Raw genomic sequence first — 21,947 nt, 5'->3', positions numbered from 1 at the left:
TATTATTATATTAGATTCTTTTATAAACTTAATATAATGTTAGATCTCTTATTTATTGTATACAATATTATTATATTAGTTTTCATATAAATTTTATATAATATTTATACATTAAACATATTAGATGTAAATAAATAAAACATTGAATACAACTTCATCTTGTTTCAACGAGAGTTACTTCATCTTGTTTGAACGAGAGTTACGTTTTCATTCTTAAGCACACAAAATCATTATCTTTTGCTCTTTCTTTATCAATTTTATTTATGGTTATTTTAACCACTAATATAGGATCTAATAATTTATTATTATATTTTTTAATTATTTTTTAGATTTCTGTTTATGTTATTATTTTTCTCCGTTATCATAATTCCATAATTTATTTTTAGTTGTTATTTCACTCCAACATTCAATTCCGATGTGATTTTACCTTCTTAGTTAATTATTTTTAGGCAACACACTTTTTTGAATGAATTATAACACTTATGAGTAGTTTCTTTTTAGTTATTGTTTCATCCCAACCTTCAATATCCCATGAGATTCTACTTTTTTTTTCGTTGATTTATTAATCAACACTGTCATTTTGTCATTGGGTGAATTTTAACATTCACGAGTTTATAATACTTGAAAACATAAAATTAATATTTCACAATCTCGTCATCACTTTCAACTGTCAAATTATTTTTATCTTGAGTTTGAGAAAAAATATTATCATCTATATGAGTATATTTATATGATATTATTACATTATAATAATAGCGTGATAATATTAATATTATTATATTAATTTTTATAAGCTTTATATATTAAATGTGATATATGTAATTAAACATTTCATTTAACTATCTCTTATATTAACAACTCATATTCATATCTATCCATATATTCTTAAATAATTATTCAACATAATTTATCGTAAATATTCAACTATATAAACAACTAAAAAAAAAATATACAAAACAATGCTACTATCCTTTTAGAACACGAGAGAGCTTGTGGCAGCCCAAGGGTAAGAATAGCTGGACGACAAGATATATTTAAATCTCAGGGCTGACATAACTAAGTGAAGCAAATTATACATGTTTTTTAACCTAAATTTAGTTAGTTTGTAAAACCTAACTATTTTATGATTAAAATTTGTTACAATTTAAAAAAAATAAAATTAAGAAGTTAATACAAACCTATCTCCTTAATTTCAACTTAAATGTTTTTAGTGAGAATTGGACTTAAAAGATCGTTACTAACTTATACAAAGACAAATTTTATTTTTTCTATTGTAAATCCTTACCATCCTTATTATTTTATTAAAGATTTTGTATTTTATTACTACATGTCGAGCCCAATATGGCCTATTCCATCAATGAACTTTGTTTTATGGGCTTTATATATTAAAGTCCAAAAGAGAAGAAGATCCTATTAATATGGGTCTAATGGACTTGCCCTAAAATATAGGCTTATACATATTTTTTCAGACATACTAAAAATAAATAAAAATAAAAATAAAAAATTTACGCGCAGTTTAATATATTTTGTAATAAACATTGAAAAGGGAAAGTTTCTTAATTTCCTTGTCTCTCTCTCTCTCTATACATGTATTGGTTTTTCCCTTCAAAACTTGAATGTATCTTCTGAATATTAGATATAGAGAGAAACCCTCTTTCTTTTCTGTAGTCGAGATCGATACAATTGAATTTTGAAACTAGGTTGTTAGATCTACTCTTAGGTTATCTGGGTTCCTTCCATTTTGAAGAGTTTTCCTTTCATCTCTATACAAAATCTGGGTTAGTTTCTGTTCTACTCAATTCTTCATGTATTTCTATCTCTTATGATAAATCTACGCCTGGTTTTTGAGATTTCGTCAACTTTTTTAACCCCTTGTGCGGTGCTGCGGCAGAAATGAAACGATTGCGAGACGACCTTAATGTCAACTCGCAATTTAGGCGGCCGTTAGCTTCTTCTCGTGGAGAATCGTAAGTTTTCGACATTTTTATCTATTTTTATATCGTATCTACCTCTCTTTTGTAGTCCTTTAGTTGTTAAGGTTTTTATTGATTTGGCTTGGTTGATTGGTTGATTGATTGATTGATTGTTCAATCATGCAATTGTCTTGTTTATTTTTGTTCTCAGTAATTAGATTACTATAACTGTTGATTGATCCATTTGTTTATGTGGGTAGGGGTTTTCTAGGGTTGACAGATGGGTTTGTATAACGCATCTGAGAATTTAATACCTTGTTTGCTTTTTTGGATTCAACTGTTCTAGATGGAATAAATGTTTTAGAAAAGGTTTTGTTGGTAATAAAACCTATATAATCTGCTTACTATCCTTAATTTGTCTATCTGTTTGAAGACTGCTGAAGAATGTTTTCGATTAATGGAAATGAAATCTTGAGATGGAAATTTGTAATTTTTTGGGCAAAAAGACTTCCCCTTTTAGACTTTTTGACGTAAAATTTATGGTTTGTTTTTATTCATGCACAAGGAATAAATGGATATACCAAACTTCTGGAAGAGCAGTCACATGCGTTATCTAATCTAGTATTGATTCTGCATTTAACCAATTGCCGATCAAGTAGTTTATGTAATGTTTACTTCAACAATTTTCCTGTGGGTGTAGCTATGGACAGTCTCAGGCTCCTGGAGTTGGTAGCGGCGGAGGAGCAGGAAGCGTAGTAGATGGAGATGGTGGAGGAGCTGGTGGAGGAGTTGCACAGAAGCTGACAACAAATGATGCTTTAACTTATCTGAAAGAAGTTAAAGAAATGTTTCAGAATCAAAGAGAAAAATATGACATGTTTCTTGATGTCATGAAAGATTTCAAGGCTCAAAGGTTGGTGATCATATCTGCTTCCTTGTATTGAATGTGTACATTGTTATCGGTGTGCGTTTGATAAATTGAAAATCACGTGTTAGACTGTTGAATACGGAATTTTAAGCGTGAACTAGTTAAGTGTGAAAAAAAATATGCTGAATAAACCGAATGAAAATATCTGAATTTTAAATACTTGATAAAAGGTTGAACTACTGTTAGGAAAATGTTTACCCTTATAGTAACATAATTTGATTTATTGACAAAGCTTAAAGTTGTATTTTGTACACTTCACTATATTATCGAGTTAACTCATTCATATCTTACCGAATTAAGCTAGATTTTGTAGTTTTTTTTACATAATTTGAGCTGAATCTATGAAATGAGCTTAATTCAAACAGCCGCTTAATTATTTAAATCAATTGATAAGTTGTGTTATCAAACAATGCCTAAATTCATTATGTGGATATGTTTGTGCAGAATTGACACTACTGGTGTCATAGCAAGGGTGAAAGAGTTGTTTAAGGGGCACAACAATCTAATCTTTGGGTTCAATACTTTTCTACCTAAAGGCTATGAGATTACTGATATTGAAGAGGAAGAGGAAGAGAACCCTCCCAAGAGAACTGTCGAGTTTGAAGAAGCGATAGGTTTCGTGAACAAGATTAAGGTTAAATGATTTTTTCCCCTTGAAATAGTTCATCTAGTTTTGATTCATATATTGACATTGTACCTGGCTTCTTCTCCTATAGAAACGATTCCAAAACGATGAGCATGTATATAAATCATTTCTGGACATCTTGAATATGTATAGGAAGGAACACAAAGGCATCACTGATGTCTATCAAGAGGTATGATCAATTATACAAATAACCTATATAATAACTTGACGCATTTCAAGACTCGTTTATTAAGATCATATTATGCTACTGTGCAGGTTTCATCCCTATTTGCAGATCAATCGGATTTGCTTGATGAGTTCACTAGATTTTTACCCGAAACTTCAGCAACCCATGTTTCTTTTGGACGACCTTCTCTTCATCGTTATGATGAACGTAGCTCTGTAATTACTGCGCCACGCCAGACTCCAATTGATAAGGTAGATCCCATCCTTGTCAAAGCCTTAAATTTTTTTTTATTTTTAGCGAGAAGATGAATCTTATATTTTCCTTGGTTTTATTATTCTATAGCAACGTCGAAAGGATAGAATTATTAATTCTCATGAGCGAGACCAAAGTGTTGAACGCAATGATTATCATGATGATAAAACGATAATAAAAAATCAAAAGGATCCAAAGAAGCGAGCTGAAAAGGAGAGCAAGGAGAGAAGGAATCACGATCAGGATTACAAGGAAACTGAGCACAACAGTAATAGGGACTTCATTATGCAACGAAATGATAAACCAAAAAAAAATCCGAAGTTTGAAGACGTCGGTACAAGTTCTGTCATGGCCTCTTATGATGATAAAAATGCCTTAAGAAGTGAGTGCTTTAGGAATACAGTTCTTTTCTCTTCTCTCCATTTAGTTTTTTCTGTATTAACATTTGGTTTGCATCATTCTATGCAGGCATGTATAAGGAAGAGTTCATTTTCTGTGACAAAGTGAAGGAAAGGTTGGGTAGTTCAGATGATTACCAAGCTTTCTTGAAGTGTCTTCATATTTATAGCACGGAAATAATTACTAGAAAGGAACTGCAAAGTTTGGTATATGCTCCTATTCTAAACTTTTTATTCTAGCCGTTATTACAATTTGTATCATGCTAGTGGAAATGTTTTTGCCTTTCTGGAATTCGTTTCTGGATTGGTTGCATTTCTTAGCCTTTCCCCATTTGGATCCTCATGCAAAAGGTAGACTGACTTGCAAGTAGCCAAATCTATTTGTGGCCTTATTCTATAATTTTTTTCTTTTCATAGGCATGGTTAACTTTCTTAGCCACACAGGGTAGTTCGCTCAAGTAAGGGTAGAGCTCTCAAGTTCGATTATCACTGAAAAACACCTTGTTTGTCACACCTTGATTAGGAGTTATGGCGGTGGCATGTTGTACTAGTCCCTCCTCTAAGGAAAAACCCTTGTCTCAAAAAACTTTCTTGTTTGTCGATGTATATTCAATGTAAAAGAAGTCTGAGTTACAAACTTGGGAGTGAAATTTGTTTTCTTTCCATACTCTAGAGTGTGTTTTCTTGGAATTTAGCCTTTATAGGGCTTCATATATTGAGTAGTTGAGCTTACATTTGATAAATTAGATAGTGCGCCAAACCTGGACTTTATTCCGAGGCAGTGACGCCTTAACCACCTCATAGAGCTCACATAAGAGATTACTTATAACTTCTCTGTATAATTGAACTAAGTTCATTCACTCGTATCAGGTGTCAGATTTACTTGGAAAATATCCAGACCTCATGGATGGGTTCAATGAATTTTTGCAACGCTGTGAAAATATAGGTAGCTTCTGAAGCAATTTTGGTTTGAATTTTTATTTTTCACTTGTAAAAGTTGTTGCAAGTTAATTGATGTCATTTATAATTTTTCTTTCATCTGCAGATGGATTTCTTTCAGATGTTATGAATAAAAGTAAGCATGCCTTTTTCTTCACACATCCTTATGCAATAGCAGATTTTGTTTATTGCTACTAACCACATTAATTGGACGTTCACCCACCCACCACCTAGGGTAGCTCAAGTGGTAACAGTTGAACTTACAGGTTTTGAGGTCTTTAGTTCCAATCCTAATGAAAGCACCTTAATTGAAGTGTGTGGTCATAACGGTGGGATGTTATCCTAGCCTCTTCTAGGGGAAAAAAACCCTTGTCTAAAAAAAACACGGTTGTTTTCCCATTTCCAATATTTGTAAATGTAATTATGTAGCAGTTGATATTCCTTTCTGAGTGTTGTGTAATACCCCAAGTCTCTTGATCTTGCATGGAGATTCAAGTTTGCCTGTATGATCTTATAAGTATAACTTGACTATTATTTATAGCAGAATCATTGTGGAATGATGGAAATTCAGCCAAGCCAGTTAAGATAGAGGACAAGGAAAAGGAGCAGAAGCGTGAATTAATGGAGCAAAAGGAGAAAGAGAGACACAAGGAGAAGTATTTGGGAAAGTCTATACAAGAACTTGACCTCACTAACTGTCAACGCTGTACTCCCAGCTACAGGCTTCTACCGGATGATGTATGGCATTTCAAACAGTATTTTTTTTCCTGCTTCTTGTTTCCAATTGTGTGAATACTTGAAGTTTTTTGCTGATATCAAAATGAATTCATGCAGTATCCTATACCTATAACAAGCCATAGAACAGAACTTGGCGCACAAGTGTTAAATGACCATTGGGTCTCTGTAACTTCAGGGAGTGAAGATTACTCATTTAAGCACATGCGCAGGAATCAGTATGAAGAGAGCCTATTCAGATGTGAGGATGACAGGTAAAGATCAGTCCATTATATAACATAAATTGATATCTTTTTATTCAACCATTTGTATGGATCTTAAATCTTGATTCTGGTCATTGTTCTTTTTGGTTTGTTTGTTCTTATAACTTCTTTGACTAGCCATATAGGATGACTGAAGCCTATTTGGAAACTAGTATTTTGTCACGATCTCGTTAAAAAACCACTTAAATTAAAATTGGAATTGTTATTTTCTTAATTTCAATTAGATTATTTTCTGTGTCATGGTTCAGATTATAATGTGATTTTCATTGTTTCATTTGGTATACAAATCATTTTCTACATCATGATCCAAATTATAATGTATATTTTTCATCATTTGTATAGAGTTTTTTTCTTCATCCTGATCAGAGTATATTTTAGATATTTTGAGAAACATAACAAATGTAGATTTTTTCGGACCAACATGAAAATTTGAACTCACAACAGCCCAATTCATTTGAAGAGTGATTGAACATTTTTTTTTGTGAAAATAGTGATTGACCATGTTTTGGTATATTGTCTTGGATCTTTATTTGTTCAGTGATAAATACATGGAATCAAACTTTCGTTTGTATTGTTTTCGTGTTTGATACGTTTAATGTATTCACAAACTTTCAGATTTGAGCTGGATATGTTGCTGGAATTAGTGAGCTCAACTTCTAAGCGAGCTGAAGAACTATTGAATGGCCTTACTGACAATAGTATCAGCTTAGAGATCCCAATGCGTGTTGAAGAATATTTTACAGGTAGATGATCTCTTATTGCGCTTCACACATACATATAGTGAGCCTATATGGTATCATGATTTTTACATGGAATCATGATCCAAACATGTGTTTTTCAAAATCTCAATCATCCAAAAATAATCTAGATCATCATCTAGAAGATAATATGGATAATGATTGGATCACAATAATTCATTTTTGGATACAAAAAACAATCTTATACAACAAAAAAATATCACTTTGACGATTTCCAATGGTATTGTGATTCTGACAAGTCTGGATCTCTTGGTTTCTGCTAGTTCTCAATTTAAGGTGCATTGAACGCATTTATGGTGAACATGGTTTGGATGTCTTGGAGATTTTAAAGAAGAAGCCTTCTGTTTCATTGCCTGTTATATTAACCCGTCTAAAGCAGAAGCAAGAGGAGTGGACGAATTTTCGCGGTGATTCCAACAGGGTTTGGGCTGAAATATATTCAAAGAACCACTATAAATCGCTTGACCATCGTAGCTTCTACTTCAAGCAGCAGGATTCAAAGGACTTGAGCCCAAAAAGTAAGTATAAACTCAAACTCAGAATTAAGATGCACTATGTTTCATTGATTTTTGTGATTTGATCCTTCACATTTCCTCCTTGAAGATAGCAAATTTAGAATGAACTTCAACTACATGAATTGCGAGTATGATTAAGTAGAATCCAAGAGCTTTTTGATGTAGATTATTTCCAAAGAACCCACTATCCAATCAATATTCCTATCATCAACCAAAATACCCTCTTTTTTCAAAACAATAATTATTTATTTATAACCTTAATGTCCTTTTACTCAAGTAACCTATTTTTTCATAACCTACATCAAACAGTGTTATTTTCAAATGACCACCTTGTTATTCAAATAACCCCAGATCAAACAAGGCCCAATTCTTTTATAAGAAAAATGTATAATATAAAATCATATTTATTTTCTTTCATTCAGTTCCAATATTTTTTGTTTTAATGGCAGCGTTGGTAGCTGAAATCAAAGAAATTAAAGAGAAAACACAAAATGTTGATGATGTGGCTCTAACTATTTCTGCGGGAAGTAGATATCTTATCAACCCGAATCTTGAATATGAATATGCTGATGCTGACATTCATGAGGACTTGTATAAACTGGTAAACTTTTCCTGTGAAGAAGTTTGTTCAACAAAAGAGCAGTTGAGTAAAGTTATGAAACTTTGGACCACCTTCTTGGAGACAATGTTGGGTGTCAAGTCACGGTCAAATGTAATGGAAGGTGCTGAAGATGGTGCTATGGAAATGCATCATGCTGTTATAGCTAGTACACCTGTTGTAGAAGCTTCATTGCTGAACTCTAAGCGAATAAAGCCTGTCAACAATGAATCGGAAAGTAAATTTCCATTACCAGCAACTCCTTGCAAAACAAATACAGAAAATGGGGATGCCCCGAACAGACAAGAGGGTTATGTCCAAAAAGAGCAGAATATTGCCACTATATCGGATAAATTGGCAGATCTTGTCGTTACAGCAGGTTTGAGTGAGCGTTTGACCAATTCAAATATCTCATTAGCTGTTGGAGCTGACAAAAATTGTGACGTAATTAGTTCTGATATGGTGCCAGGTTTGTGGCTTACTCTGGGATATACGTTCATCTCAGTATACCTAAATATACACTATATATTATATTATTCATTAAATATGGTTTTCATTCTCCAATGTCCAGGAGGAGCACCTTGTTTACACAATGAAGCTATTGTCGAGGACAAACCAGAAGGAAAATCAGATGTTAATGAGGTAAATACTCAGGTGGTTTTTTATAACAACTTATCACCTCATCTAAACAATTGGGTGCTTATTTGAAATAAGTTTATTTGATAAATTTATTTTAAATCACTTAATTATTTAGAACTCAAATGAAGCTAAAAAATCTGGCTTAATTTGGTGAACTATAATACTAAGGGTAAAATAGTTTATAAGTACTTTCCCGACATTAGTTCCACCTTTTTTTTTATCAAGCTAACTTGGTTATTCTAGTTTAGATATTTTCCTTCGATTTATTCTAACATTTATTTCTTAGAGACAATGTATGATAACACAAATTATCACTTGATCAAAAGAATTTAGTGCTCATTTGATTAAGTTGATTTGATAACTGCTGCAAATTATTTAGATTCAGCTTAAATCAAGCTAGCTTAATTGAGTAAGTTACGAATGTCTTAATTCGGTTATATAGTAAGTGTATAATAGACAATTTTAATCAAATTACGTTACTTAAGTATAAAATAGATCTTTTAGTATTTTAATCAACTTACATATCCTGTATTTTGTTTTTGAATAAATTCATATATTTTCATTTGTTTTTTCAGTCTTCATTTTTCAATCACTTAACTAATTTGACAACTAAAATCCAGTACTCAACATTCAACACTTAATTTTCAGTTTTATTGAACCCAATGTTAATATTATTATAGATTGTTATTCCTTTCAAATATCTACTGAAGGCTACTCTTCGGGTTATAACTATTACAGCTCTTCTATTTCAATTTTTCAGGTTGTCATTCAAGTTAGAGCAGTTACATTGGAGAATGTAGAGTGCAAAAATGTGAACAGATATGAGAAGGATTCTACTGAGAAAGAAGAGGGGGAGCTATCACCCAATGGCGACTTTGAGGAGGATAACTTTGTTTATGGAGAATGTCGTCTACAAGAAACATTGTCAAAGAATAAGAATGCTGAAAATGGTGATGCGATATTTTGCCAAGAAAATGATCTAGACGCGGATGATGAGGACAGTGAAAATGTTTCCGAGGGTGATGATGTTTCAGGAAACGAGTCTGCTGCCGATGAATGCTCACATGAAGAAGAGGAAGAAGATGGGGCTAAGGTTGAGAGTGAAGGTGAGGCCGAGGGAGGATTAATGCCTGATGTACACTTTGGTGGGGTTGATAGCATTTCACAACCTATGATGGAAAATCTCTTACGGACTGTAAAGCCATTGGCGAAGCATGTTGTCTTAACCAACAAAGAAATGAAGGATTCCCGTGTTTTCTTTGGAAACGACTCTTTTTATGTGCTTTTTAGGCTACATCAGGTACGAATCCACGCATTTTCTTTTTGTCTGCTAACTATTCTCTCTTGTTGGAAACCGTTTTTTTAATTATTTATGCTTTCTTGCTTGCCAGGTATTGTATGAAAGATTACTATCTGCAAAGATGAATTCAGCAGCTGCTGAAGCTAAGTGGAAGAACTCAAAAAATAGTAGCTCGCCCGACCTTTATGGCAGGTTAGTTTGAATATAGCATTTTTCTTGCACATGATTGAGATTCAAGTTATGTATGGTTAGCCTTGTTAAAATATTTAGGGTTTATAGAATATGTAAGTAATATAAGGGCCCCATTTGAAAATACTTTTTATTATTGTTTCTATTTTGCATATCCAGATAAAAAAACTTGGAAATTAAACTTAGACCTTGTTCGTTTATGGGTTATTTGGATAACGAGGTGGTTATTTCTAATTAACCCTGTACGTTTTAGGTTATTTAATGTGGATTATTCAGGGTTATTTGAGTAAAAGACATTGGGAGTATTAATATATAATGAAAACAAAGAGAATTTTTTTGTTTTAGTTGATAATTTGAACGATTTGATTGATGAGGGGATAGTGGTTATTTCAGATTAATCCCAAATAACCCAAAATAGACAACTCTTTAGTTAGAGATAAATGCATAAATTTATTTTGTATTTGTATATCTATTCAGATACAAAAACAGATTTAAAAAGTGTATCACTTATGGGGCCATTATATTTCAAGGGTTAATTTGCTATTTCTGCACCCTGTACTCACCCTAACCCTTTATGTCATTAATTTAATCACCTATACATCCATTGTTTGTAGATTTATGGGTGCCCTCTATGGTTTGCTTGATGGATCTTCTGATAATAGCAAGTTTGAGGATGATTGCCGGGCTATTATTGGCAATCAGTCTTATGTTCTGTTTACCTTGGATAAATTGATTTTTAAGCTGGTGAAGCAGGTAATAAGAAAAGAAAAGAAAAAGGCCCTTTCATGTTTGGTGTAAAGCAAATCTTTTACCATGTACCATAATTTGTTATTTTTTTTCTGTAGCTGCAAACGGTTGCCACTGATGAGACAGATAACAAGCTTCTTCAGTTGCACGAGTATGAAAAATCTAAGATGCGTGGCCGTTATGTTGATTCCGTATATTTCGATAATGTGCATGTGATTCTTCATGAAGAGAATATATACCGGTTTGAATGTGTAAGTTATTAGTGCCTACTCCACTTTAATCACTGTAGTTGCATATTCTGATAAACTTCGACTATAGTAAATAACAAACTTTTGTACTTGTGCAGCCCTGTGTTGGAACACGTTTGTCAATTCAGTTGATGGACGATGGAAGTGACAAGTCTGATGTAGTTGCTGTTTCAGTTGATCCTAGTTTTTCCAATTATTTGCTCAAGGGTTTTCTATCTTCTTCCAAGAAGGAACCGTCGGGTATCTATCTTCAAAGGTAATTATTATTCCTAAAACTGTTAGAATCTTGGATTGCTCGAATTTGTGCACCTATGGATTTTTTTTTTCATCCTTTTCTTATGTCATAAGGCCTTGTTTGATGAATGATTGTTTTAATTCATCAATCAAACTATTTAAAACATCAACTAAAATACATCTATATACTAATGTTTGGAGGTGAACAATTGGAACTAGAATAGGAATTATAATTACAATTATAATTACAATTTTATAAGAACTAGCGGTTAATTTTTCGGTTAAATGTTTAGTTCTATATTAAGTTGATTTTGTTTAGTTCTATATTAAGTTGATATTGTTTAGTTCTATATTAAGTTACTATAAAATATATCATATATTTAGTGAAATATAAATCCTTTATACAATTAAAATTTGTTTTTTAAATATATATTTTTTATAATAAATAGAATTATTCGCATTTTTGAAAAAATATAGGCGTCGTTTATACACAACGACAAAAGCATGTATAAGTTCCATACAATTTTTATATCCTTACAATCTTATCATCTACTCTTGAAACCCAAAAATCCCTAGCATCCTATCAATTTGTCCAACACAAATCCAATGTTCCAAAATATCATATTCATGTCCAAAACATCCAAATCACATCCAAACATATTCAACCACACATCCAAACATATAAACAAATGAATACAGCCACACATCAAACAAGCAATACCAAGCAACCAGCCTTACCAAACATACAAAACCAAAGTCTTAATAAAACTTACCTCCCTTGACCTTTTCCTTTTTCTTCTTCTTATCATTTTTACTCTTTCCCCTTTCTTTTCTTTCCCCGTTTCTTCATCCTCATTTCCTTCTTTATTCTCCCTTCCTTCAATTCCCTCTTTGATTTCTTTCCTTTTCCTTTTTTCCTCTTTTCCCCTTTCATGTTATATCTTCACACCACCACAACCAAACAACAAGGATAACCTCGCACAAAAAAAATCAACTACCTTTACAACCCTATCCTTCAACAGCTTTTCTTCTAAGCTTTCTATCACTAATATTATCTTACTCAATCTACTATCATACAACACATCTCCATATTATATAAATAATTAATTATATTAACTAAAAATATTAACATCCAAATTATTATTGCAAGATAACTATTATGTACTTAACATAGCAATAACTATCGACCTGACATCATAGGACGCAATCTCATGCAACCATTTGTATTTAACTTCCCATAATAATTTGTTGCATACAATCACCCGACTAGTCCTTTGACCAATGCCTTTGGTTCATGTGCCTCAACGAATCTCTTATTGTCAATGTAGTGTAGTTCAGTGGTCAGAGTGCATGCTTTTTTGAGTAGAGGTCGTGGGTTCGACCCTATTTGGCGGGTTTCACCCTTTCAAAATACTCTCCAAAAAATAATAATTCCTTTCTCACAAGCCAAATATGGCCTTTTGGAGGTACCACATGCCTTCCACAAACTCTATTATTATATATATACATAAAAATTGGAATTGACTTATAAATCAATACTATGTTTGGAGAAATCATACATTATGATCTTCTTATGTTTCATTTCCGAATTTGAACAATGACATTTAAACTTTAAAAATTGGTTATTGGGGCCCATACGAGAGATTTCCTTGCCTTTTGAAGCAAGATTCTAATTTCCTTGCCAGCAGATTTACATTTTGATTTTCTTTATATAGATACTATTTTACTTACGAACTTTGTTGCTTAAATATTTTAAGTCATCAAACAAACAAAGGATTTGAAATTGGACCACAATCCAATTCCTTTCTAACCAAACATAGCTTTACGTTATTTTTTATAAATATGAAAAAAATAACTATATCAAACAAGCTCAAGAGTTCCATATGGGTTCTTGCTTAGTATTTTTTTTCCCAATAAAGTAAATAGCATAATTGTCGCCATAGCGGCTTTCTCAAACTTATAATAGCCTATTCATAGTTAATTGTCGAGATTATCTAGAAGGCCTAGTTTTTCCGTAAATTTGCAATGGCTTCGTTATCTCTTCATATTCAAAACAACAAGATTGTTTAAATAAGAACAATTCCAGATTTTCAATGATTGTATGTTCTAGATTAAATAGAGTAATTGAAGTCTCCTTTGTTTATAATATGGATGGGTTAACAAAATAAGACAATATCATTGAGGTTATAAAATTTTGAAGATTTGTAAAAAGTGAAAGATTCTGGAATTTTTTGTTGCAGAAATAAGCGTAAATCACTAGTCGATGAAACTTCTGATGTATGCACGGCTATGTTAAGTGTTCATGTTCTGAATGGTTTGGAGTGTAAAATGGCCTGCAACTCTTCAAAGGTAAATCCTCAGCTGACTTTGATATTTTTCGTTCTTTTTTATTTTTATCTTTTTCTAATCTTTGATTTTGTTGTATGATATAGATTTCCTACGTTCTAGACACAGAAGACTGTTTATACCAGACTAAAAGAAGATGTTTGTCAAAAAGTAGGCAGTCGTTTTCCCAGGATCAGGCGAGAGTAAAACGCTTTCACAAGATTTTGTCCATCTCATAAGCGTATATGCTCGAATGTGCAAAGGTTGATAGGAATTTTACATCTTAATCCATGATTGCTTTTTGTTCAAGTTAGACAGTTATCCTTAAAAATCTGTGTATTCTTCTTCTTGCTTTGACAGGCTCGCATTGAGCTCGTAACTGGGCGAGCTGCTGCTGCCGGAAACGTAATGGGGGCAGATGATGGGGCTACCTGGGGATACAATGAATGAACTCAATTGGTGTGTAAATAATAATACTCTTTTGTAGAGTAATGATTTTTCCATAGTTTTTCCTAATGTAGTCTTATTTAGTAGTGCTCTAGTTGGTTCTACTTAATAGGATGTTGGTCAGGTCAATTGTGGTCAATACTCTTTTTTTCTTGTTGTTTTTAGTTGGAACTTTTACAGAATTTAGAGGTTTATATATGTCATGTACTTGTCAAATGTTAGAACAAAGCTAAACTGACTGAAAGGCACTTGTAAGGATTTATTGGTGGGGGGCATAACTGTTGTTTTTTAATATAAAATGAATGGTTTGGAATTTTGATGGATTTATATACTTTGTTTTTGAGAAAAAGTCTCGAGCTTGGGTAGTTGAGTGATAAGAGGTTTGGAAAGTGTTTATTAAATTGAAGTTCAGGAATGTTGGTGGGGCTGCTGGACATGGTTTTGTTGGTTGTTTTGTCTTATGATACCACCCACTGAGACCATTAGGGATTGGCACTTCAGGGACAGGAATGACAGACCCCTAATGGTCTAATGAGACAAATTTGATACAATATGGTCTCTTTCTACTGTTGTCCTAAAAAAATTGTACCATTAGATTGAAAGGGTAATGAATACCTTTTCTTAAAGGTGGTGTGTCTTCTTGAGGGTTACTCGCAGCAGGTTCATATCGAACCATTGTGAAATGTGTTGACCCTTATCAGGTTGTGAATGCGATGTCTTTTCCCATCTTTTCGTCAATTGGAACAACCACTTGTTGATATTGTTGATTGGTTTTCGGTGTGTTAGAATCGTTGTCCGACTCCGGCCTCAATTCAATTCCGTTAGAGATCTTCTATTATGAAAGCACATCCATTTAGAAATCTCACAAAAAACATAGATTTTGGAAAAATCATTAAGACATGATTCTCATCCATTTTGACAATTAGAATCACACTTACCTCCTTCAATAGATTTTCCGTCTCCATCAATGTTTAATCTTTTGCGTTTCCCCTTCCATCCGGTGACGACGCCTCAACGATGGCTTCTGGAAAAACAAAATTTTGGCTATAGAAAACGAACATTCTTTCCTTGTGCACGATGTCAATGTGAAGGCGTCAAGATTGTTGGTAGAGAAGTCGGGTGAATGGCATTTCGAGGAGAAAATATAAGAAATGTCGAAGAGAAATTCAGCACTAGCTGCGGCGTATTTTAGGGAGAATTAGGGTTTTTTTCTCTTCTCATCTTAGCACGTATAATTTATTACTTTACTATATATATCTATATTATAAATATATATATATAATATTACTTTATGTGCTGTCAAATTAAATCGTTCTATATCGTTACTTTTTGCGCTGTCAAATTTATATCGAAGAATTAATTAATCTGTCAAATTTATATCAGAGAATTAATTGATCTTCGAACTTTATTTCTCTGTCCCTTCCCTTATCTTCAATCAAGAACTTCATTATAAAATATCTAATAAGTATACATTTGAACCAAAACATTCTTGAAATCTTCATTAGATAAGTCAATTTTTAAGTTAAAACGATCTGAATGAGAATTGAACTAGACAAAACAATTATGATTTGAACTATATACTAATAGTAATAGGTTGAGTTAGAAAAAATATTTGTGACCAAATTAAGTAAAAGTTGTCAATATTTTACTTTAAATTTTCTATATCAACAAAGAGATCAGTTGCATTCTAAGAAGGATAACAAACAAGTTGGTTTTATTATATATATAATGTTCTTATCTTAATAAAATTGTAATAAATAAAATTTTATAAATATTTACTAGCAACAAAATATAAATTACTAAGAAATTAAAGAGAACATATATTATACATGGTTTTCCTCTTTAGGCTTTCTTTCTCTTACAATAAGCCAACAGCACAACTCAAATGTAATCTATTCTCCAATCCTCTCAAATGATGACCCATTAGCATACACCTGCATTTTTACCCAAAAATAATGTCTAGCTAAGTTAAGCCAGCCAAACCGAAAACATTATTAAAAAAAATGGGCTGACCAGAATAGAAGCTTTGCTAGGTAATCACGTGAAGAAGCGGTTATACTGTTGTGTAGCTCTTCAGTCTCGGCCGCATTCCTTAATGAAGCTTCTTTATTGAATTGGCGTAAAATATTTTGAACAAGTTTTCGAATAATATCCTCAACTTCTGATGAAGATGGCTGTGATAGTTCAGTTACCTGTTGAAACACATGTATACAACTAAGGAAACAGTTGATAAAATCGAAACTTTTATGGGGGAGTTAATCAGTTACCATATCAGATTCCAAGGACCTCAAATACTCCAATAGGTCATTGTTATTTTCTCTCATACAACTTTCTATTTGTGCATTTTCTTGCTTCTTCTCATCCAGTTCCTGCAAAATATGAAATCAACATGAAGATCTTGTCACCAGCACAATCCAATGAAATTATCATCCACAACACTTCAAATTGATTTAACTAGTTTTGATTTGTCTTCTTTGTTTCTGTCTTCAGTTTCCTATTTTGGAAATGTCACAAACTCAACCAATTTTTTATATCAATTCATTGTTTAAAGCTAAATGGAGATGAAACAGAAGTTTTATATAAATGTTGACATATCTTCAGAGACAAAAAAAATAGCTTACGATTTATTTGATTCAATAAACTGGGTTTGCAAGTTGAGGAACAGAATCAGAGCTAGAGTTGTTTGATCATGGCATTCTGTTCTTGTTTGAGGTAAAAAAAAGTGGTTTGTTTGAATAAAATGATCAAAATATCCTTAGCATTTAAAATGTTATAAAAATACAGTAATAGTTTTTTAGTAGTTTAGTTAATGATTTGATGGAAGAAGTCATTGATGATGGGATAAATCCAAATAAACTAAGATCAAACAAGCTCCAAGTTAGGTAACAACGAAATTGGTATCCAAAATTGAGCTGGATTTGATCAAACTCAGATTTCGTAAGACAATAAGCCTAACATCCAGCTTGTGATTCAACTAAAAATCCAACTACCAAACAAAATTTGGGATTGTAATCCAGGCACAGTTTTGTTTTCCAACAACACTTTTTATACCAACCAAAAAAAAATGGAAATTTCAGAACAGACCAAGATACAACAAAAAATTGAGGATAAATCCTACTTACCAAGAGAGCTCAATGTTTTCCTAATTGCTAACAATTTGTGTCTAACCAACAGTATACACTTGGGTAAAAGAATCAAGCTCCCAATACAACATTCAGAAAACCAAGGTATCAAACAAGAGAAAAATAAAGGATGATGCTCAAACTCAAGAATGACAACACCTCTAAAGATTTATTTAAAAGTGAACATTTACTATTCAGTTTCTGACAATTTATCTCACTGGAACTATTCGAAAGAATGAAGCTCCACCAATAATAACCCACTGAAAAGTGTCATTTTTGTATAATGCCAAGGAGATAGACAAAGCTTTTGTTCATTATTATGTTTTCAAGGAATTTGCTATATCTTCGGAATATGTAAATTAAGTGTGATACAAGTATGAACATTTACTAATAGAGCCTCCATTACACGGGCTTCTATAGCAAATTCTAGAATATTTGCTCAATGTCAAGTAATCAAATTATGGAAAGCAATCGAAGATATGGAAATCATTGATGGTAATTATTAGGAAGAAGGTCATTTTGACTCAAATGGAATCAAGTTCTCATGTTATTATGACAACTTCATTAAAAAAAAATTAAACAAGAGTGTATTCTCCAAAGAAGCTAGCATACCCCCCAACTTCAACTTAGGGTGTTTTAGTGGGAATGGAACCTGATAGAAGTTTAGTCAATTTAAGAGTAACTATCGAAATAAAGACTTTAAAGCTTAATTAATATACTATACACTTTCAAAAGAGGATTGAAGTTAAGGAGTTAACACATGATTTATGAACTTGAGAGCATTTGATGTAGATTCATTCGATGATATCATTTGATTGCATAAAAGAAATCTCATTACTCAGATTGACAAGTTAGAAGTGTATATAAATGTGTGTACAATTGTTAAGAAAAATCCTTCAATATCTGTATCTATCTTCATAGTAATCTTACCAGGTGCATTAGAAACATCATATAAGCATATATAGAAGCAAAGATACTATCACTAACCTTCTTAGACAAAGATAGTTCGGATTCTAGGTTCTGAATATAGTTCAGAGCTTCAGGAGACAAAGCCCCAATGCTTTTGATATCCATCTTCTCAAAATAATCTGCACACCGATCATCGTCTGTCTCATCACTACTCTTCACTTCCAGAACATGATTCTCCTCTGCAAAATCTGATCTACTCCAACTGTCTGACTGTATATCAAAATTCCTCATCAATGAGATTCTGTACTCCGCGTTCCATAGCGTATACCTATAACAATCTCAAAATTGTATATAAAATGTCAAGTTCTAGCACATATAGTTAAAATCTACGGGTGAAGTGGAAGAATTATTTATTACCCGGTCATAATGGAGGACACAAGAAGGCGATAGAAAGGAATATTAGATGCGCTAACAGTAACGGAGAATTGGTCGGAAGGAAGTAAACCTAACATGGCGGAAATAGTCTCTTTCATGGAGTCCTTAGCAGAATCAGATACTCCTTTAGAAATGAGAGATGTATCTAGCGGTTCGATTTTCATAAGCATGTTTGCAATTACAGAGAACTCTCGATCGAAACCGGAGTTCCTTGTGGAGACGAAATCATCAGAAACGCCGCCACCGTCAACGCCGGAAACGAGACAGTTAACTGGAACGGAGGAACGTTTTCTGGAGACGGAAGGGAGTAACGGTCGGAGAAGGAAGTGGTGGGAGAAAGGGAGACACGGCGGCGCAGGTTGGAGGAGCATGAAGGAGTGGTCAGCTGCGAAGCGAGAGATCACGAAAGCTCTAGAAGAAGCGGCCATTAACGAGCGAGCGAGCGAGGAGGAGAATTTGGCTGAGGTCTTAGTATCGTCGCTCGTTAACGGCGATGGAAGCCCTCCCTCCTGACGTCTACCTTTGAGGATTCTTTGTCCCTTTACCTTACCCTCTCTCTCTCCTCTTTCTTTCTTTCTTTCTTTTGGTTGCCAGTTGCCATCAGCCACCAGACCACCCTGAGAATGAAAATAGTTTTTTTTCACTTTTGACCCTCCAACGATCTCTTTGAAAAAATAAATAAAATACATTTAGGCCTGATACTCTTTGAATTTTTTAAAAAATCTATCTAAATCAATTTTATAATTAATCACTTCTCAACAATCACATTACTCATTTCATTAATTAAAATGCTAAAATACCTTCTATTTTAAATTATTATTTTTTATTTTATTTAATATATCAATACCCTTTAAGTCTTTTTTATCAAAAATAATCACCACATTCTCAAAATCATCACCAATCATTATTTTTTTCCTCTTTAGGTTTTTTCAAAAACCCTAATCCGAACAAAGCCTTATTATTTGAAGAAACTTTTTTACCAATCTTTTTTTTAAACTCGTACAAATCATGGGAGAATACTTGTAAATAGAGATGACAACGAGTATTCGTATGCCTAATACTCGTAGGTATGATAGTCGAGTTCATGTATTTTAAATTGGGAAATTTGATGAAATGGCCTCCATAATAGCCTTAATTTCAAAAAAGGCATGCGTTTGATAATGTTTGCAAAATGAACCTTTTTGCCCTGCGAAAAGTCTGTAATACCCTCGCGCCTGATTTACCGTTTATTTATGAGAAATGTACATTCACGCATTTTCATCTAAAACGTGTTTATGAACTCACGCTTTTTAGATGAAACCACGTGAATGACATTTCTCATAAATTAGCGGTAAATCAGGCGCGAGGGGTATTACAGACTTTCCGCATGGCAAAAATGCTCATTTTGCAAACATTATCAGGCGCAGACCTTTTTTAGAATTAAGGCTATTATGGAGGTCATTTCATCAAATTTCTCTTTTAAATTGGGTTCAGGGTCAGAGATTGGGTACCCGATGAATTGAGAATAGGGATAGAAGTAGATATACCCGTCGGGTCCAGGGTCGGGGATAGGATCAAATAATAAAATATAAAACGGGTTCATGAATAGTTACATCACTACCCCCTAGATAGGGTACTCGTTGGTATTCCTACTCATAATAGTGTCTCCATATAATAAACTAGTTCTAGACTTCTAGTAACTCTTAATTGAAGAAAATAAAATAATTCAATATTAGATTATTTTACTTCATTTAATACTAAGAAGGAAAAAAAGACAAAAACTCGAAAAATAATCACAAACACAATCAAATGGTATGACCAACATAAAGGACCGGCCCCAAATTTTGGACTTATCCACAATCCAATGGTATGACTAGCATATAGGGCCGGCCCCAAACTTTGGGCTTCCTAAGCCTACACAAATATTTTAACTGCTAAATATTGGATAATAAAAAAATGGATTGTGGTGAGATTAGAACCCATGACAAAATAAAAACCTAAATTATATCTTAAAACACTACCAAAACACTACCAGTTGAAAGTATTATTTAGATTATAAAAATTCGAGACCAAAATTTCGATTTAATTAAACTTGATGTTGAATTGAACAAAATATAATACCAACTCAAATATGAGTGATGATGAGAGAAACAAAACACTCTCTTATTCTAAAAAAAATCAATCATGTCATATATAAATGATAGAAGAAATGATTTTCAACTTCTATATAAAAAAAATTAGAGAGAAAAAAGTCACTTAAATTATTCTAGATAATTAATTTTAACTTATATATATATATATATATATATATATATATATATATATATATATATATATATATATATATATATATATATATATATATTGATACCAGGATAGTATATAAATAATAAATAAAATAGAGCTTATAAAGAATTTGAAGAGAGACCATGTTTGTTTAGGACATATAGAAATGCCTATCAACCAATTATAATACTTAACTTTAATTTAAAGTTCCACAATGTCCAACGTGCCTAAACAGTGGCCAAATAGGAATAAACAGGAACACAAAATTAAATTATCAATTTATAAAAGGGATCGACACTTCATATCCATCATTGATATTCATTCAAACTTCTAAGATAAGCTTTAATTATTTATTAATTACTCTTTTTTTAGGCTTAACATTAAAGCATAAAATTAAATACGTAGAAAGAATAGAAACGTACCCGGAACTGAAGGCTAAGCACAATGGCGTTCACACTTTTATTGATCAAACTTGAAATATATTACAAGAGAGTGAGAGTGATATATCGAGAGTACAATAGAGAGAGAGTACAATAGAGACTTCACGGGTCATTTTTTCCTCCCCTACCAACCGAACATGAACATCTATTTAAAGGAAAATATTTTACAAAAGTTAAAAAATTTAATAGTGACTCCCGGGATTCCCGGGATAAGTTTTTCCCGCAAATTACGGATCTTGTCTCCTTCTTCTGCAAATAGTGCCTCCCGGGATTCCCGAGATAAGTTTTTCCGCACATTACGGATCTTATTTCCTCTTTAAATCTTAAATTGGTTGGATGATGATGATCCAACATCTTTCCTTGAAATTTTTTCAACCAAAGTGTCTTTGATTGCTTCGAAAATGTCTTCAATTCCGACATCACTTTGAGCGTCTTGTAGATAATCAGATGCCATAGTTGAAACTGATTTGTTTGATTTATTATCATCTTCGAATTTGAACATAAAGTCTTTCTTCATTTCTTCAATGTATGCAAAT

The 21,947-nt window shown here is 32.6% G+C and overlaps 2 protein-coding genes across 3 annotated transcripts; one reads left to right on the top strand and one right to left on the bottom strand.

Moving 5' to 3' along the window:
- The first annotated feature begins 1,577 nt into the window (after positions 1-1,577).
- On the top strand, positions 1,578-14,553 carry LOC124918706 (paired amphipathic helix protein Sin3-like 2). Of its 2 annotated transcripts, none has more exons than XM_047458745.1 (24): positions 1,578-1,778; positions 1,892-1,967; positions 2,614-2,826; positions 3,286-3,475; positions 3,558-3,656; positions 3,743-3,904; positions 3,996-4,287; positions 4,374-4,510; positions 5,174-5,249; positions 5,349-5,378; positions 5,787-5,980; positions 6,077-6,231; positions 6,856-6,983; positions 7,262-7,516; positions 7,963-8,580; positions 8,683-8,753; positions 9,511-10,050; positions 10,142-10,242; positions 10,854-10,992; positions 11,085-11,237; positions 11,333-11,490; positions 13,709-13,817; positions 13,901-14,056; positions 14,154-14,553. In XM_047458745.1, exons 2-23 carry the CDS (start codon positions 1,894-1,896, stop codon positions 14,030-14,032), a joined length of 4,026 nt encoding a protein of 1,341 aa, XP_047314701.1. In that variant the 5' UTR covers positions 1,578-1,778; positions 1,892-1,893; the 3' UTR covers positions 14,033-14,056; positions 14,154-14,553. The 2 variants fall into 2 exon arrangements, with proteins under 2 accessions (XP_047314701.1, XP_047314700.1); XM_047458744.1 differs by having other exon boundaries at positions 5,784-5,980.
- Positions 14,554-15,930: 1,377 nt separating this feature from the next.
- On the bottom strand, positions 15,931-19,395 carry LOC124930066. The gene is made up of 5 exons (XM_047470435.1): positions 18,689-19,395; positions 18,350-18,599; positions 16,508-16,609; positions 16,254-16,432; positions 15,931-16,174 (listed from the first exon to the last, which is right to left on the bottom strand). Exons 1-5 carry the CDS (start codon positions 19,393-19,395, stop codon positions 16,099-16,101), a joined length of 1,314 nt encoding a protein of 437 aa, XP_047326391.1. The 3' UTR covers positions 15,931-16,098.
- Between the last annotated feature and the right edge of the window lie 2,552 nt (positions 19,396-21,947).

This window comes from Impatiens glandulifera, chromosome 1 (genome assembly GCF_907164915.1).
Source record: "Impatiens glandulifera chromosome 1, dImpGla2.1, whole genome shotgun sequence".
Lineage (NCBI taxonomy): Eukaryota > Viridiplantae > Streptophyta > Magnoliopsida > Ericales > Balsaminaceae > Impatiens > Impatiens glandulifera.
Note: the sequence above shows the minus strand (reverse complement) of the source record. Positions and strands in the feature narration are given on the sequence as shown.

What these genes read in the sequence shown, in the direction of transcription:
- LOC124918706 (XM_047458744.1), top strand. Translation starts at nt 1,894, where the DNA reads ATGAAACGATTGCGAGACGACCTTAATGTCAACTCGCAATTTAGGCGG. An exon ending in GAAAGGAACTGCAAAGTTTG is followed by an intron (nt 4,511 to 5,173) that starts GTATATGCTCCT and finishes CACTCGTATCAG; the next exon opens with GTGTCAGATTTACTTGGAAA. An exon ending in GAAAATCAGATGTTAATGAG is followed by an intron (nt 8,754 to 9,510) that starts GTAAATACTCAG and finishes TCAATTTTTCAG; the next exon opens with GTTGTCATTCAAGTTAGAGC.
- LOC124930066 (XM_047470435.1), bottom strand. Translation starts at nt 19,395, where the DNA reads ATGTATTTTATTTATTTTTTCAAAGAGATCGTTGGAGGGTCAAAAGTG. An exon ending in AACTATCTTTGTCTAAGAAG is followed by an intron (nt 16,610 to 18,349) that starts GTTAGTGATAGT and finishes CATATTTTGCAG; the next exon opens with GAACTGGATGAGAAGAAGCA. An exon ending in CTAGCAAAGCTTCTATTCTG is followed by an intron (nt 16,175 to 16,253) that starts GTCAGCCCATTT and finishes GTAAAAATGCAG; the next exon opens with GTGTATGCTAATGGGTCATC.